Consider the following 18173-nt stretch of genomic DNA (forward strand, 5'->3'; position numbering starts at 1 on the left):
ATCATTTTAGACATGCTAAACATGTAAATGTTACTTGCCACTAGAGGGTAGTGTCTGCAAATAAATAAAGGAAAGAATTCAGCTTTATCAAACATGAGTGCTCCCTCTATCTTGCAAAGTTAGAAAATTGAAGCAAGCAATTGCAATTAAAATAAAATTCCTGATTCATTCAATCATATTTTATTATTTAAAAATTAGAAGTTATTCTAATTCAGTTCTTCTTGTTCAGGAAAGTTTTAATAACAGTTTAAAAAAACCTGGCACTGATATATGGAAATATACTGTACTGGCATTGCTATATGGAAATACAATCTTTTCACATTACTGCCCTAATCTAATTCTACATGTGCACAGCTAGCATCCCTGGGAGGAGATGTACGTTCCTGCCAATATCAAAAGGCTCTTCCTACTAATTTAACAGGATCCAGATGTGAATGTTGGAATACAGATTCAACCTTGTGTCTGAAATAGCTGCATAACCAGTTTTAGCATGGGAATCTCCTTTGCTGGATTGGTTGCAACAGTGTTTTGATTGATGAGTATTACTTTCCATACTCCATACTATATACTGATGCGATGCAAATGAAAACAATGCCCAGTTTTATGTCTCAGGATATAACATGGAAGCCAATGGTTGTAATAAACTTGTTGAATTTAAGCTGATCAGAATCTCATCAATGCCTTAACAAGTAGAGAACATCTGAAGTTTCAGAGGATATAGATGTAATTTTCCAAGGGGAAAATGAGTGGAGATAAAAAAAAATGAAGCGGACAACGAATACAAACTTACATATTTGGATTCATTTTATTTTACATAATTTGTTTTGATTTTATTATATGGGAAATGACAAAGTACTAGGCAGGATATGAAACTCCACCAGTGAACATAATTCTTATGCTTGGTTTGTTTTCTAAGATTTCTTCTGGCTTAAAATATTTTTCACTGTCTTAGATCATCAAATAAACAAATGCAGAACTTGGTATAAACAATTAGAATAGCCTAATCCATCTATTCTTGGCTTTCATATCCACTGTGTTATTAATGCAAATAGTGGTAGGGGGAAAAGTTAATTGGTAGCAGTGGACAAGACATATTTTCTCAGTAAAAACATTTGCTTAAGCAGCTGCAGCTTAATTGTAAGATTGCAAGTTATTTCTAAATTGTGTTCTTTCATTCATGGACATCTAGTTAGCGGTATAAAAGCTGTCTCATACAAATATGTCTTAATAGTGGTTTATGGATCTTTTTGATGACTTTAGATTTTAAAACAGGCTAAATCACGGTAGTACGGCATATTCATTGCTTGTAGAACATTGCAGATTCAAACTCCCGTATTTCTAAATAGAGATGGAGAAGTCTTGTTTCATAATGTTAAGATCTTCTGCTATCTGATACCAAAACTAGCTGAACAAATGGTCTTATTCAAGGTAAGGAGGTTTTTATGCTCCAGCAGAGGATTCTATCAGCACGATGCAAAAGAATAATTTGCAGCAATTTCCTTATATCTGAAGCCTCTCCATGCTAGTTCTCATTTTGTGCTGAAAGATAGTAGACCAACTGTGAGGTCAGAGCAAAACCAAGGCAAAGGGAACAATTACTGATAATCCCTTTCCCCATTCTGCTGGTGAAAAAAAATGCAAGGGAATCTTCTAATAATAAACAGATTCCAATCAGATATAACTCTATAGGTTCTGTTTTGCTCAGGTTATTATTTGGTTCATATTTCTACAATAAGCACATCTTATAATAGTGTTAATGTTTGGAATAAATTAAATATGCAATTACATTTTGGTACTTTCCTTCTGTTATAAATTTGGAGCATTTCTGTTTGCTTTCTCAACATCTTAACAAAAGTTTCTTCTCTGAAATCTGCATGCTTATATAGGTATCAGAGCGGGTGGAGAGAAGACTTCAAGAGATTGAACGAGAAATCCGATCAGAAAGGCAGTTGGTAGAAAGACGCCAAGACCAACTGGGACACATGTCTGTGCACCTGCAGGAAGTATGCATAAAGGCCTTGGTATACGTTTAAAACTACAAAAGTGCTTCATGCTAGCAATCTAGCCTGTGTTAATTATTTAAAAGGATGACTTCCTCCCTCCTGCCCCCCATGATAGAGGTCATGCAAACTGACAAGACAGTGGTGATGTGTGGCTCCCAGATTTCAACTACAAAATCCAAATAACTGCCAGTTGACAGCACAGCAGTAAAGGAAATTTCTCTGCTGCTATCCAGTGTAATTCTAAGTCTAGATCTGGTAACTTTTCTTCTATAAAAAAAGACTTCTCATGCTGGAAGCAGGGAGTATTGGTTCCCATTATACAATAGTTGAAAGGATGCTGACTTAAAACAATTTCAGGTACATTTAAGATTTAAACTATTGAAGGTATTATTAACAGTCACTAGCATATACTTTTCTTTTGAATAGTAAATGTAATGTAATGGGTAGCCAGTTTCCTGGTGCCGCATAATCAGCTGTGTATGAATGGAAATGCATCCAGGAGAACAAGAGTCTGTGCTGTGAAGGCAAACTGAGCTATTGTTTGCTTCAGAACAATAAAGCCTTTCCCACCTTTTCTTTGAAAAGAATGCATAAAGTGCATATGGGAGAGGTAGTTAATTTCCTCCACCCCTGTACTTGAGAGGCCAGGGTTTTTAAATATATAGCTTATAATTTTGGAATTAACTTAAATGTCTGGGCAATTAGTGGCAGTCATTTTCAATTGACTTTACTCTGGTGTCTCACCGAGTCTATGAAAAGTTTAATATCATATTTGGTTGCTTTAATAAATATAGTGACCTGGGTGCATTTTTCTGAAAAGTAATTGTAGATTATATAGAGAAGTATAAGTCGCTAGAGATTAATTTAGATTGATGCTTTCAGTTTTGAAAAAAGTGGCTTTCTCTTTAGAGGTCACATTAAAAAGAAGAGGGGGAAAAAAGTTTAGTAAAAGTAATAGCTTTTCAACTTCATGTGCTCTTATTAGGTCAAGAATTTTTTTCTGGTATTCTCCTTCCCTTTTAAATTACCTTGAATGATTGTGAAAGATTGTGATTGATTAGAGCAAAGAGGAAATGAAAGTAGTTAAGTTCCGCAGTGAAGATTCTCACAATGACTAGCATTTTCTTTTGATTGCTTTTGGGCTTCTGCTTATTTTGGATTTAGGAAGTTGATGTATAATTTAATATCGTACTATACCCTGCAAACCCAAATATGCACTTTTACAAGGTATTTTTTTTAAAAAAAAAACCATTTAATTTTTTATCAAACTTATATATGCTAGTAAATATTTTGTTAACGTTCTTCATGCAAATTTTACCTTTACCTTTTACTATAGTGGGAAGTGGTCTCGCTTGATAAACTTCCCTAATAGATGGGATACCCTGCCTTCCAATCCTGGTGGGCCAGATGGATGTAATGGGCAGCCTTCAAAGAGCCTGGCCCTAGGCCATGTAGGACTTTAAAGATGTTAACTAGCACCTTAAATTGTACCCGGAAGCAAATTTTGCACAATTTATAAATTTTCTCAGCATCAAGGAACCCAGGCAGCATACCAGAACAATGGAATTATAGGGAGTGCAGTACAATAATATTGCACTGACCAGAACATGATCATAACTGATGATAGCAATAGTCAATTCAAAAGATCTTCTGGTATAACCATATATTTATTTATAAGCTTCCATAAAGTCATATGAGTGAGGGCTACAGTAGTACAAACTCAGCTGTTTGTTGAATTCAACCTGTGTATGTGAGAATTAAAGGTTTGGCAGGGCGGGGTTATACATGAAGACCTTATATTAGTATGTTGCAAGTCACCAAGAACTGAGAATTAAGGTTTAATACATTATTGTAAAAATTTGTGTAGCTCTTCCTGCTGGATATGGTTTTTCTGTCTCCCCAAACTTTTAAGATTTTTGACTAAACATCTGAAAAAGCTATGAAGTAGAACCATAAATTATGTGGCAATTTTGTAGTTCTCATCTCCTGTGGCATATGTAGCAATGGTAAGTGGCTTAAACCTAAATGTCAGGGTTGGACACCATTTGCACAATTGGCAAGATTATATATCTCTCTGCTATTTTCCTCAGGAATATCTGCTATATAGGGATCTATCACTTGTGTGTTTTGGAAAGAAGAGCAATGGATTAAAAGGATGATTTTGAATGTACAAATAGCTGAGAAAGAAAGAGTTAGTGCTTTATCTTCTCTATCTGGCTTTGGTCTGAAATTGAAAAGGGTTTCTTTGAAGCTAAAGCTGCTACCTGCAAAAAGGCTCATGAGAAAACTAGAGCCTTGGGGATCTCCTTATGATAGGCATTGAGTTACATTTCCTCATTGCCTGATTTAAGTTTATCCTATCATCCTCTGATGGAAACAATATCTATGCAATCCCTTGCAGTTCATACCTCTTTACAAAGAATTGTAGTTCCGTGCATGAAGCACAGGCTGTTTTTGAGGCAAAGATATATATATATATATATATACATTACTGATAGTCCTCATTTAACAGTGCTAATAGAGACTGGAAACTCCATCAATAAGTAACACAGTTGTAAATTTGAAAACCATGTGACTGTTGCTTAATAGTGGCAGTCCTGGTTGCCATTGTTAAATGAGGACCATGCCAGATGTTAAGCAGGGATGTCACACAACTACCATTTCCAACTATCTGCTGAGTTCCCTATTGAGTTTGCTTGTGGGAAACTGACAGGAAAGATCACAAATCATGATCAGGTGATTGCAATGGCCATAAATACAAAGTCCCATAGTAATTACAATTTGTTCAATAAGCTTGAATGGTTGCTGAACGAGTGGTTGCTAAATAAGGACTACTTGCATATGGGAAATCAGTGACTTCTGAATTCTTTTAATATACAACCTTTCTTGCTTGGTCTGTACCATACGATATGGTGAGTGGTACTCTGATAAAAAAAAAACAACAGGTCTTCAGTGAAATTTAGTTCAATGTTTGGACCAGAGATATTCACAGATTAGGATATGTCAGTGTCAGCTTTTATTTTTGAACAGTATGCATCTACAATATGTACATATAGTTTATATGGTATCATCAGACAAAAGAGAACAAAGTCAATATTGTTTAGCATATTTATACATTAATTATTCCCTTGAATCCCACCTCTCTCTTTTTCTTTCAAGGCTTTAAAGCAACAAGATGCTAAAGCCAATGGAGCAGAAATTATCTTGAAAAATAAAATTGCAAAAGTGGAAGATGAAAAAAGCAAAGTAAGATTTAAAAATTCTATTGTAGTGATGTGGTGACTTGTAGTGGCTTTTCCCTATGTGATTAAGAAAAAAGGCGCTTGAACTTTTCCCCAGCTATCAGATGGCATAGTTGTGGTTTATTTTTTCATGTTAAGATGGCAAAATATAGAAAAGGGAGGAGAGGGAAGCTGATTGAACCATTCCTCATCATATGCTGTTTTTCTGTATGGAAGGCATTTTTGCACATGTTGGAATGTTAAGCCAAGTGTTCAGCCTGATGATGATAGTATGCATGGAGCATCTGTTCTACTAATGTAAGCTCCCCATAGAACTCTGGATGATCATAATTCTAAATTACATGGGGAGATCTCTCCAAGTAGAATAATTATCCCCTGGCAAGCATTCACCAATCAGCTAATGAAGTGTAGTCAGAATTATGGCGGATCTTGCTGTTTGTTGCCCCATGTTCCTCATGCAATTCTGCTTATAAAGGGGATTTGAACTGAGAAATTGGGCTTCAAACTGAAATTGTTTCTTAAGCCTAGTTCACAACATTTCATGAAAACCATCCTAAACAGGACAAAATATACTTCTTTTCTCATTGGTTTTCAATCCTAAATATTGCAATTTTTTAAAAAGAAAACACTTTGTTTATTGTCTATACTGATAGGCTCTGAATGTGGCACAAATGAAACAACATTAATAATTATCTGTACCTTCAAATAAAGGAGGTTCCATAGTTTTTGGCCCCATACAAGAAAATTTAAGTTGTGGTGGGTAGGCTGCAAACGGAATATGACTTGAACATCAGTTGAACTTAAGTCTGGTTTAAACCAGTTATATCTTATTAAAACCAAGAGAACTTGAATAATTGAAATTTATGTATAGACACGCAAGAATTAAATTTGGTGGAAGAAAGCAGACCAAATATCCTTGTTGGGAGAATTACAAAGAGCCGTCACCAAAAATAATATTCTTCATCTTTCTGCTATACTCTTTGGGCAATGGTATATAGCAGGGGTCCCCAACCCCTGGTCCATGGACTAGTACCGGGCTGCGGCATGCCAGAAACCAGTCCACGTAAACAAGCAAAGCGGGCTGCAGGCATTACACAAAATGATACCCCCTCCGGTGCCCAAAAGGTTGGGGATCTCTGGTATATAGAATAGTGCCTCTGAAGATGAATGCAGTTGATGGGCAGGTTTATGTATGAAGATATCCTGGTTGATAATATATAGTATTTTGCACTTGATCTGTAAATGAACTGCCAGGCAAAGCAGCTTAAATGTGAAGTGATATAATTAGAAAAAAAAACCAAACTGTATTATTTTGGCTGCCACATGTTTGCACCAACTATTATTTCCAGATATTCTTCAAAGGGGAATATTGGAAGAGGACATTTTGTTCTTAGTGGTTACAATAAGATCCAAGCTGTTCAAAGTTTTGGTTTCAGCATCTTGAATTGTGCCTTGAAAATCATAGAAGATCAATCCTGAGGCGTTGATACTTTTTTTTTAATATCAGTCATTTTGTAAGAGCATTGCACTTTCTTTCTGTTTTGTATTGCTGGTTAATATATGCAATGTTCTTTTCTATCCTGCGTTCTGGGCTGAAATTTAGGCTGTTCGTATCCTACACTCCTATCTGGCATACCAAGAGATTTCTAGGAACTAAATCACCTTAAAAATGCATTAGACTCAGTGGCTTAATTATGTAATAGAATGTTAAAGAAAAGTCAATGCTCTTCAGAATTTCTCATACCACAAGATAGGCAACAAATAGATAGATAGATAGATAGATAGATAGATAGATAGATAGATAGATAGATAGATACATACATACATACATAGATACATACTTAGACGGATAGATACTAGATAGACAGACAGACAGACAGACAGACAGATTTGTCTGTAAACAGATCACTTGCTTTAAAATACCACTGAGATGAAAAGCATTTTTGAATTTACATATAGCATTGCTTAATAAATAGCACTTTCAAAATACTTTGAGTTATTTAGGTATGATACTTAATATAACCCAAACAATACTAGCAATGAAATTGTTTCTTATTCTAATAAGCTTGAACAGGTTTTGGAGCATTCCCGGAGGAAACTTGATCATTCAGAAAGTAATAGAGAAATTCTTCTCCATCAGGTAATTGCTTTAACATTTAATATTTGGGTTTCATAAAGTTTGTACTAGCTATCTCAGCAGACAATTGGGAGGAGATGTGCTGAGGATATGCTCAGAAGTCTGTGTCCTAAGTTAGATTACAAAATTAAATATGTTTTAAAAAAGCCTAGAAATATATAACAGAAGACAGTAGTCTTGTTTTGCCTTATGAGATAGCACCAACCTATCAAAGATGTTCTCCAGGTTTTTAAAGAAAGGGATTTAGTCTATTGTTTTACATTTTGTATATTTGCCCTTCAGCGTGGGACACTTTAAAAGGAGAGAGCATTTGATTTGAGATCAGCAAATTGGTTTCATGACTACATGGGGATTTGAACCAGCTCTCTGTATTCCATTTGCAATAGTTTTCTGCTGTACATTTTTGGACTAAATGGAGTGCAGAAGGAACTCTTTCCTACAGGATTGCAGAAAACTATCATACAGAATACCAATGCATGTTTCATTTGCATATTTAATTTCTTATATTTTAGTTTGCTGCAATTCAAAGCATTTGTTTCCTGGAGATATTCTACATTTCAATTGTTCTTTGCTGTAACTGATACTGTTAAAACAAGCTGTGTTTTAAAGAAGGTGGGCTGTCTCTGGTCATATAAAAGCTTTCATAATCTTAATTGGTTTGAGTTTTCGATTTGGTTTTGTTTGTTCACTTGTTTTTTGCATTTTCTGAAACTCATTCACAGTATCTATTATATAAGTGATAGATTAATGTGTTTGAAAATAAAGTAGCATAATAAGTAATACAGATTGAAATGTTCTATTTATTGCTCAGGATACATTAATGTAATGTGCTAATTCAAAACTTCAGGCTTCCTAATATAGCAGTGGTTCTCAACCTGTGGGTCAGGACCCCAGTTGGGGTTGAACGACCATTTCACGGGGGTTGCCAAACAACGCAGTCCGTCATTTTTTCCCCTCTTTTCCTTAGCTGTGGTACTCCCTTTTATTTTATTGGCTTGAATAGAAGCCAATAGGAATTGTCCAGGCTGTCTCTGCCCTGCTGAGCCCGCCAAAAGTCCCATTCTGCAAACGTTGCTGCACCAGTTGAGTAGTCCTCGATTTATGACTGGTTGAGTAGTCCTCGACTTACGACCGGTTGGGGTCGCGGCATTAAAAAGGTTGAGAACCACTGTAATATAGGCATTCTGATATGTTTTGAAAGAATGTAAAAGATCCTGCCTTATAATTAAATAAATTAACACAATGTCCAATGTGTTGGATATTTTTCTCATGTGTGGTGAAGTTGTAATACTTTTCTGCATTTCTCATAAAGAAATTATAGTTTGAAAATGAATTCCTTATAATATCTAATTTCTTTTTGATATGTTTTTGTTTTTCCAGCAACACAATTAAACCTCTGCCTCCATCTTTCCATTCAAAATTTTGTATATTGTGCTTATAATCATTATTAGACATATAATAATTTGATATGTGTTTTCCACCTTTAAGGAAAACAGTAGCTAGATGAGAATTATTTATCTAATGAGAATTAGGAAAATGGTATAGGCAGGAAGAGTCAATCCCAATCAGCAACTCTGTGGCTGATTTATTTTAGTATAATATATAAAATCAAAAGATCCAGTCAAGGTCTTTCATATGTAAGGTTTTGAACATGCCTTTCTGTACCTGAGGTATGCCTGCATGACAAGTGTATATTTATATATACCCATCACGCTATTCCTTTTTAGGTCAAACAACATTTCAAAGCATCCATTCTTTCTTCACATACTTGTTTTGCAATTTGATCTTCATCCATTTTGTCTGTATAACTGAGACATCTCAATAGTCTTCTTTCATTCAGGTAGTCTTCAACTTACAACAGTTCATTTAGAGACTGTTCAAAGTTACAATGGTACTGAAAAAAGTTACAATTTTTCATGGTTACAACCTTTGTACCATCCCCATGATCGTGTGATCAAACTTCAGATGCTTGGCAACTGGTTCATATTTATGACCACTGCTGTGTCCCAGTGTCATGTGGTCCACTTTTGCAACCTTTTAACAAGCAAAGTCAATGGGGAAGCCAAATTAACTTAACAACTAGGGTTACTAACTTATTAACTGCAGTGATTCACTTAACAACTGTAGTAAGATAGGCAAAAGGAGGCAAAAGGAGGCAAAAATCAATTAACAAATGTCTCACTTAACAACGGAAATGTTCGGCTCAATTGTGATTGTAAGGCGAGGACTACCTGTAGTGTATTTTTTCCACATTTTTTATTATTCATTCATCCATTCTTCATCCTGACTCTTCTTGGTTTACCATACATAGTAACCTATTTCCATTGTGTTCAGATGTTTAATTTTCTCCTGTGATATCCCACAGTCATTTCCATATATATTTAAATTTTGTCATCTTAACATTTCATTTAAAATATTCCTTTCAACAGGAATCTGAATATTCTTACATGTCCATATTTTCCCCAACTTCCATTCTTGCACTCTGAACCCTGGAACTTTTTCTTTACTCTTTCATCTTGTCCCCACCATGCATTCATGTTGTGTGGAACAAATTTGTCCTCTGGTTTGCATTTATTCAGACTCATCATTTTTTCTATAATTACTGTTAATGGGAGACTAATATTCAATTATTACTAATGTATGTGTTTCTACTTTCATATGTACTAGAACAATCTGGATGATATGAAATCGTATTTTCTGACATATACAGTATTTTAGCTCTTTCAGTGATAATTAAACCTACACCTTCAGGTCTATGGAGATTCTTAATCATTCAGGTCATGGTTGTCCCAAAGCTGCTTTTTCCAAAAGAAAATTGGACTTGTTTTTTTCTTTGAAAATGTTTTCAAAGGAAAAACCAAATCCAGTTTCCTTTTGGAAAAAGCAGCTTTAGGATACCTACACTTTCAGTTTCTCCACTCTGTAACATTATACCATTGCCATTCAAATCTATGATATCCATCCTCTTTTTTTTTTAGGTTCACAAACATACAGAAATATTACTTTCATTTGAGTTCATTCATTAATTCATGCTCTTTACTATTTACTTCTCTTATATTCAAAATAAGATGCTATAGCTATAGCAGAGTTCAATTTCTAATGAGATCATGACATATTATTATCGTATTGAAGTATTCTGACTGTGTTCTTTTTCATTGTTTATTTTATGGTTCTATTATTTTACTTCTGTTTATATTCCTTTCATTTTCTTCCTTTTTATTATTGTAAGCTGCCTACAGTAGCCCCACAGCAAGATAGGTGGCAAATAAATTTAATGGCAGATATCAATATTTCATGTATTTGATTTATTACTAATTATACTTCATGGATAATAGCTAAGAATCTCATTTTGCTTGTGCCTTTGTATCCTTTAAAGATTTAATAACATCCATGAAGATACAATTCCAGATTTGATTGAAATCATTTTCTAGCTTGTTTAAAAAGCTGGCACTTGTCTGTGTATATGTATGTGTGTGTGTTAGATTGAAGATCTTCGTTCCCAACTTCTTAGAGCAGAAGAGGACCGTTTGACTCTGCAACATCAAATAACTCAGGTTGCTAAGCATCACCAAAGCCATCTAGATGAGCAACAGGATGACAGGAGGAAGCAAAGAGGTAGGACTTTTCCTTTTACTTTTGGTACCCATTACTGTGAAGAGAAGAACTTAGTATTTGGAATGGTAAGCCACATTTTGCCAAGGGACAGAGATAAATAATGCTAAGGCCGTAGCACATAGACAAAAGCATTTTTAAAAATGAGTGTGTAAATGCTCACCATCTTAACTTATTTTACTCATTACTCCATAGGGGTGTTGTGGAATTATGACACTGATGTAAAAAATAGTTACTGGGAATTAAAGAAAACACAATTTAAGTTATGGAAAACGTATTGCAAAACTTTTTCAGATAAAAAAATGAGTGGAAAATGCTAATTTCGTGTAGATTGCTGAAGGATTATGGGACCTGCTAGTGTCTCACAATCTACTCTCCACTGTGCATCTCCTGTTGTATGAATAGAATAAAAGCTGAAAGGCAAGCAAAAGTGTATGTATGGGCTACGGAAGAAACTCTAGCAACCTTCTGTTTGCTATTCATGTCAGGCAGAGTTGTATGGTTACCTTCTAAGATCTCATACAGCAGTAGATGGAAGTAATAAATCAACTATGCTTGGTAGATTTTATCCTTTGTTTCATTTGGCATTGAACAGATCAGTATGGTTACATTCCCTAAATTTTCAGGGTTGCTGTGAGGATATATTCTAGGCCTCTGAAGTCACTTAGATCTGCTGAAACTGTGACTGTCCAATTCAGGTGGGAGAGTTTAATTCCAGCTGCTAAGCTTAAAAACCATGCTTGGTTCTGGCACTTAGTTAACAGCTACAAGAGGGGCATGGAAATATCATTGCCAGAATATTTTCACAGTGGAATCACTAGATAATCCTTTTATGGCTGACTCTTGAAGTGGTCTTCCTGATTAGCTTGCTGAGGTCAAGATCCTTATACAGCTAAAATCTGAGAGAGCTCTGGCAGAAAACTTTACCCCGAAAATTACTAAAGGGAAAACAAGGTTGGTGGCTCCTGTGCTGGCTGTCTTATTTACCCATATTAGTAGTTCAGCACATTTTTATATTGATTGGAACCATGCCACTATCATCTCTTTTTATAAAAACAAAGGAAATAGGCCAGACCGTGCCAACCATGTTTGCTTAATACAATCAGTAAGTTATGTGTTGTGGGTACTTCTCTGAACTACAAATGATCAGATTGACTCAGACTCATCACAAAAGGACTAGAAACTGGTGCAGTTGGTTTGTTTTTGTATCTCCCTTCATGGCTAGGGTAGACTTTTTTTTTTAAAAAAAAAACAAAAACAAAAACCAAGAATAATGAACAAAAAGGAATTGTAAATTACAAATGCCTTCAGCTATTTTAGAGAACTAATACCTTACTATTAGTATTCTATCTACATTGATGCTTTATTCATAGTCTTATCTTATATGAATTCCCTATTCCTATATCAGTATATTGTAGTTCCACCATCTATTTTCTGTAGGCTATTTATCTGCATTATATTTTAAAATCATATATATATATATATATATATATATATATATATATATATATATATATTCGCGTTTAAGAATATATAGAACAGACCAATCGTGCGCAGTCACCTTATTTAGGCCCGATGACGAGGTCGAGGAGTCGTGCGCAGACTTCACTACTCCTATAAAAGTGATTCTCTCACTCCCTGGCGCACTAGCCCTGAGGATGCCGGCAGGTGACGGCGAAAGCTAGGCGCTTTTTAATAAATTTTATAGTTTTATTACCCTGGTGATCATTCTATTTCTCACTATATATATATATATATATATATATATGTTTTCTGAGGTTTTCGCGGGTATTTGTATGTAGATCTTTGGTTGTTCGGGTTTTCTCCTGCGTAAAATTGGAAGTGTCTTGGCGACGTTTCGACGAAGTCCCATTTGTCATCTTCAGGCTGGTGTTTTCATCTTCGTGCTTTGAGCAGCAAAGCACGAAGCTGAAAACACCAGCCTGAAGATGACGAATGGGACTTCATCGAAACGTCGCCAAGACACTTCCAATTTTACGCAGGAGAAAACCCGAACAACCAAAGATCTACATATATATATATATATATATATATATATATATATATATATATATATATATAAAAAAACACGATCACCGGGAGAGTTGAAGTAAAATACTTTACTTAGTATTTTATTCTTTTATTTATAATTATGCCCGGGAGTCGTATTTTTACCAATATTCTTGAATATATATATATATATATATATATATATATATATATATATATAGAGAGAGAGAGAGAGAGAGAGAGAGAGAGAGAGAGAGAGAGAGAGAGAGAGAGAGAGAGAGAGACTGGACAGTCATTTGTCTGAAATGGTTGGTCTAGGGTCTCCTGCTTGAGTAGGGGGTTGGACTAGAAGACCTCCAAGGTCCTTTCCAACTCTGTTATTCTGTTATTCCTGTATTGCTGATTTCTCTCTCTATATAATTATATATGTACTGGGACTCCTTCTAGATCTATACTCCATTTTTTACAGAGTTCATTTGGTTCTTTATCTTTTGGTTTCTTTTTCTATTTCTGCTTCTTTGTCTTTTCTGCTGAGTTGTTCCTGTTTGGGCCCCTGTACTTTCTCCTCCTTCAAGGGAGGGTTCCAGCTGAGGGGAAAAGAGATCTCAGATCAGGTCTGAGGAAAGAAAGAAAGATGCCCTGCGCAGCTCAGTTTTTGCAGCTACTGTCTCCTTTCCTGTGGCCTTCTTTGCAGCAGGCTTTGGGGCTTCTGTTTCTTCTGTTGGCTCCTGGCGAGGCCTGTGGCTACAGGGCTCTCACCTTCTACCCTGCTTCCCCACCTGTCCAACATTGTGGTTTTGGCAGCTATGCTGTCCTGGCACTGAGAAGGGAGGAGCGTGTAGATATTTTGATAAAAAATTATTGTTTTATCAAAAATTATCTGTGCTATATCTTAAAATCTTATTTCTTTATCTTATTCTCTTCTATATCTGTTCTATATATTTTTTATAAATGAAAATGAAAACATCCTCATTGAGAAATGGAGCAGCTTTAGAGGGGCTAATCAACTCTGGACCCTTATTTGTCCTTTGCTATTGAGCTGAAAAGGATTCTCACAATCCAAAAGCTCCCTTTTTGCATCCCTTGATGATTTCAGTTCAGTTGTTGATTTAATCTCAAGCAGAAACTGTGGAAAAAAACTAAAGTTATCCTTAATTAATAAAAGCTTGCTCTTTCTCATCCAATTTTCGATGCCTCTTTCAAATTTGATTTAAAAATATCCCTCCTTGGGAATATCTCTCTGGAGCTGTCTCCACCTAGAGAAAAATAAAGCAGAGACGTGTTCTAGGTCTCTGCTTTTGTTAATGTATTACCTCTTTTTATTTTTCCTCACTTAGAAATAGGTGAATGTGAATATTTAAAAAGCTAATTGTTATCCTGGAGTTAGAGATGGTTTCTGAGGAAGGCAGCTCCCCCATCTGCAGTGCCCCAAATCAGTTTTTCCGTTACTGTTCAACATGTCATTCAAAGGAGGCAATAGCATGGAACTAAAAGGAAATCAAGTTGATGGAATATAGACATGCATATGTTGAAACATATGTTTGAATGTTCCATTAACTATATTGCTCCATAGAAAAATTCTGCTTAGAAGGAGCCTTGTTTTCCCTTTTGGTTTGGGTAAATTGTATCATGTGTTCCAGTTGTTCAGAAGTCTGATCCAGAGAAGCAAGAGATGGAGAAACAGATCTGGGAATTAAGAGCACAATTAAACCACAGTGCTGTAATGTCAGAGATAGAAGAGTTGCAGCGATGCGTTGAATGCAAAGACAAAGAGAAATTGCAGCTTGTGATGCAAATGGAGGTAAACTTTTTCTTACATTATAACTTTAGGGGCTTTTACTTTGCAAATGGGAGGTATATGTGCTAAAGTTTGCCTCACAAACATTGTCAGGTGAGAGCTGCTGATGAAGTTCAAATGTACCTTTGCTTCCCTTGTAAAGAAAGAAACAGAAAAAAAATTCTGTAGATGAAACCAGTATATTGTCTTTTTTTCTTTTCCATGTTATTTATTTTGATATCTCTAGGGAATTTGGACGGTAGTATAAGTAGTAATATTGAGCAACATTCATTCATACAGGTCCTGATTTGTAGTCTTGTTACAGTCTTGAGTAGCATAGTGCATAGTTCTTATGCAAAACTGTCTTTTCCACCTGTATTGAAAGCAGTGGTTCCCATCAATACCAAATATGAAGGCTTTTATTTGTGAAAAATACAGCTGACACAGCATCAACCTGATCCTGAAGAAGCAGAGTAAGGTCAGATCTAGTTGGTACTTGAATGGGAGGCTACTTGGGGTTATAGACTAGGCTAGAAGATTAAAAAAGCAATCATGGAAAAAGACAGTGGGAAACCAGTTCTATATTATTGTTTTTTAAAAAAGTGATCATGGAAAAAAGATGGATGTGTCCAAGTAGTCACTATTTGAACATGACTTAATGGAAATTTTATTTTCAATTTAAATATTTCCAGTAGCTCCAAGTATAACTTATCTCTTGTTGGGTATAATTTCTGGAATTACCAAACAATTAACCAGAAAGACATAATTCTTCAATTATCTAATCAATACAGTTTAAGATATATGTTTAGCTAGTTGATATCTATGACAGATATAGTTTTGACCCAGTATTGGTCAAGCCTCTGAGTAGCAGTGACCTAATGTCAAAATAAAAAAATGCCCAACACAATTCTGTAGAAAATACATAGTGACACAACAGTTTTCTGTTTGTCAAGCCACATGTGCAGAAAATTAACTTTCTTTTCCTGGCAACTGTGAGCAATTTCTTTTGAATCTGAGCAAGATTAACTAAAACTAACTGGGAGAATCAGCTGAGAGTGACAACATCATCTGTTACAATGGAATTGACCAACGAAAATCAATTATAAGATTTTCTTACTGACTCCCTCTTTTTTGCCCAGTCTGTGTCCCTTTCTTGAGATTTGAAAGAGAAGGTTGCCTAATTTAAATACTTGGTATAACATGGTGATCATTAGGTTGCCTAATTTAAATATTTGGTATAACATGGTGATCAGTGAGATAATGTTGGCTAGCATCATTTGGGTAAACCAGAGGTTAGTGCCACAATATTTTAAAAATTGGGAGAAGAGCAGTGGACTGTGGACATCATAATTTCAGGCAAATGGATACAGTCAGATTATAAAAAATGTTTTATAATTATTTTATGACCATAAGGCCAATTGGAATATTTATAAGCTGCTTTGTCGGAAAATAGAAAAATAGGGAATTGTTACTTCATAAGGTAACTCTTTGTTGCTCACTGAGAGAGGCCAGTATGGTTTCAGAAAAGATTTCAGGGTCTGCAAATGGCTTTGAATTCCCAGCCACAGTATGGATGTTAACCTAAGTGCAGAATTTGACAATAGACTGGTAGATAGTTGAATCAATATTAAATTATAAGTGCATATTATTGTTTGGCACTAAATTTGCATTAAACAATAAAATGTTATAGCAGTCTGCCACCATTGAATGGATTATTCTTTTTGCATTGTATGTAGTCTTGTCAGTTTTGTTCTAGAAAACAAAACTATTTAAATTGTATTAGTTTTTTTGTAAAGCATTACTTCTAGCAATTGTCCTTGCATGGGTAACTCTTTGGCCATTCATGTATTTGAAAAGAATGTTTCAAATTCCAAAATAGATTTATATCTTTATTCAGTTGACATGAGCTTTACATGGCCCACAGACCATATCTGGTTCTTTGACTGCCCTTGTTTGGCCTGTGGTGGGAGGGGCAGCAGTGGTGGAGAGGCAGCAGGGGGAATGGCAGCCCTCTACACATAGTCCTAGTTTCTCATATGGCCCCTTGGGAAAATTAATTGCCCAGCCCTGACATAGAGAATACATTATTTTAGAAAGCATGACTGAAATAAAAGATAAATTGAGATGATTGCTGTTTTGATTTCTTACTATGATTGTCAATTAGTATAAATCTCATATAATATTCATGCCATACTTATAAAATTATTAAATTTGATTATAATTTTAAGCACATATTTGATCATAGCTATTATTTCATGAGGGATTTAAGTTGAACACATTTGAAGAGGAAATAGAATATGAAGATAATATCTCATTTCCTTGATACCAATTTGGTGTAATGGTTAAGGCACCAGACTAGGAACCAGGAAACTGGGAGTCCCATCTTAGGCACAAACACTTGGTGGATGATTTTAGACCAGTCACTCTCTCTCAACCCAACTCACTTTGCATGGTTGCTGTTGTGGGGAATAACAGAAGGAGGAAGGAATATTAGGTATTTTGCTGCCTTAAGGTATATATAAAAATAATAAAGGCAGAATTAAAATAAAATAAAATACTCTTATAATCACAATTGTATCAGTAGCTATAAATTCTTCAGAAGACAAATTTAATAGTAAATTTTATTGAATACAATTCTAATAAAGACAACTGTGAAATAAATAAGCATGTAGGAAAGCAGTTAAGATACAACATATCTTAAAATCTTGCTTCCCACTAAAGGAATAGAATTGAATATGATGAAATGTTTATTTTCTCTCAAACATTTGAAGACTTAACAAGAAATTTGAAGCTACAACAACTATCTGAAACAACTTGTCTCACTTTCTATTGCATCCTAGTGACATTTGTATTTAACAAGAGTGTCAAGCTATAGTGGTATCTAGGTATCATTGTTAATTGGTCTTGAGAGATGTGATGAGCACCAAACATAAGGAATAATGTGGTGAGCCACAATGCAGCCAACATGACAAGTTCTAGCTTGTGTGTTGAGTACCAAGTAAACGAATATTGGGGCTAAATGTTCGTGTCAAAATGTGTTGAGTACCAAATTCCATGAGTTTCAAAACAATTGAGTACCAAGATATCACTGTACTTTATGAGAGGAAAACAAATTTTACTTTTAGGAATATAATTTGGGCACTGATCATTTTTTACATTTGCAACCCTAAAGAATTTCTGGAAATTTGACTTTACGATTTGATGATAAAAATATTCATAGCAGGTAGCCTTTTGTAAATTTTAATTCATAGACCCAGTTCCTTGTACCCATTAGGCAATTCACATTTTGCTTCCTGCTATTATCCTTTGAGGATAATTTCACTCTTGATGCAACATTAAGCCATAAAAGACTGCAAATTTGAAAACTGCAACAATAAAACAGCATCCCATCA

General features: G+C 35.1%; 1 protein-coding gene across 5 annotated transcripts in view; it reads left to right on the plus strand.

Annotated features, from left to right (window-relative positions):
- Positions 1-18173, plus strand: part of CEP128 (centrosomal protein 128) — a 205657-nt gene that overhangs the window by 18432 nt on the left and 169052 nt on the right. For all 5 annotated transcript variants that reach the window (XM_039351548.1, XM_039351544.1, XM_039351549.1 and 2 more), the window contains exons 8-12: positions 1887-2003; positions 5163-5249; positions 7311-7385; positions 10865-10997; positions 14645-14805. In XM_039351548.1, coding sequence (XP_039207482.1) covers positions 1887-2003; positions 5163-5249; positions 7311-7385; positions 10865-10997; positions 14645-14805 — 573 coding nt within the window. The remainder of the gene's footprint in view (positions 1-1886; positions 2004-5162; positions 5250-7310; positions 7386-10864; positions 10998-14644; positions 14806-18173) is intronic.

Source organism: Crotalus tigris, unplaced genomic scaffold (genome assembly GCF_016545835.1).
Source record: "Crotalus tigris isolate CLP2741 ecotype Arizona unplaced genomic scaffold, ASM1654583v1 scf7180000018371.15429387391:27106975, whole genome shotgun sequence".
Lineage (NCBI taxonomy): Eukaryota > Metazoa > Chordata > Lepidosauria > Squamata > Viperidae > Crotalus > Crotalus tigris.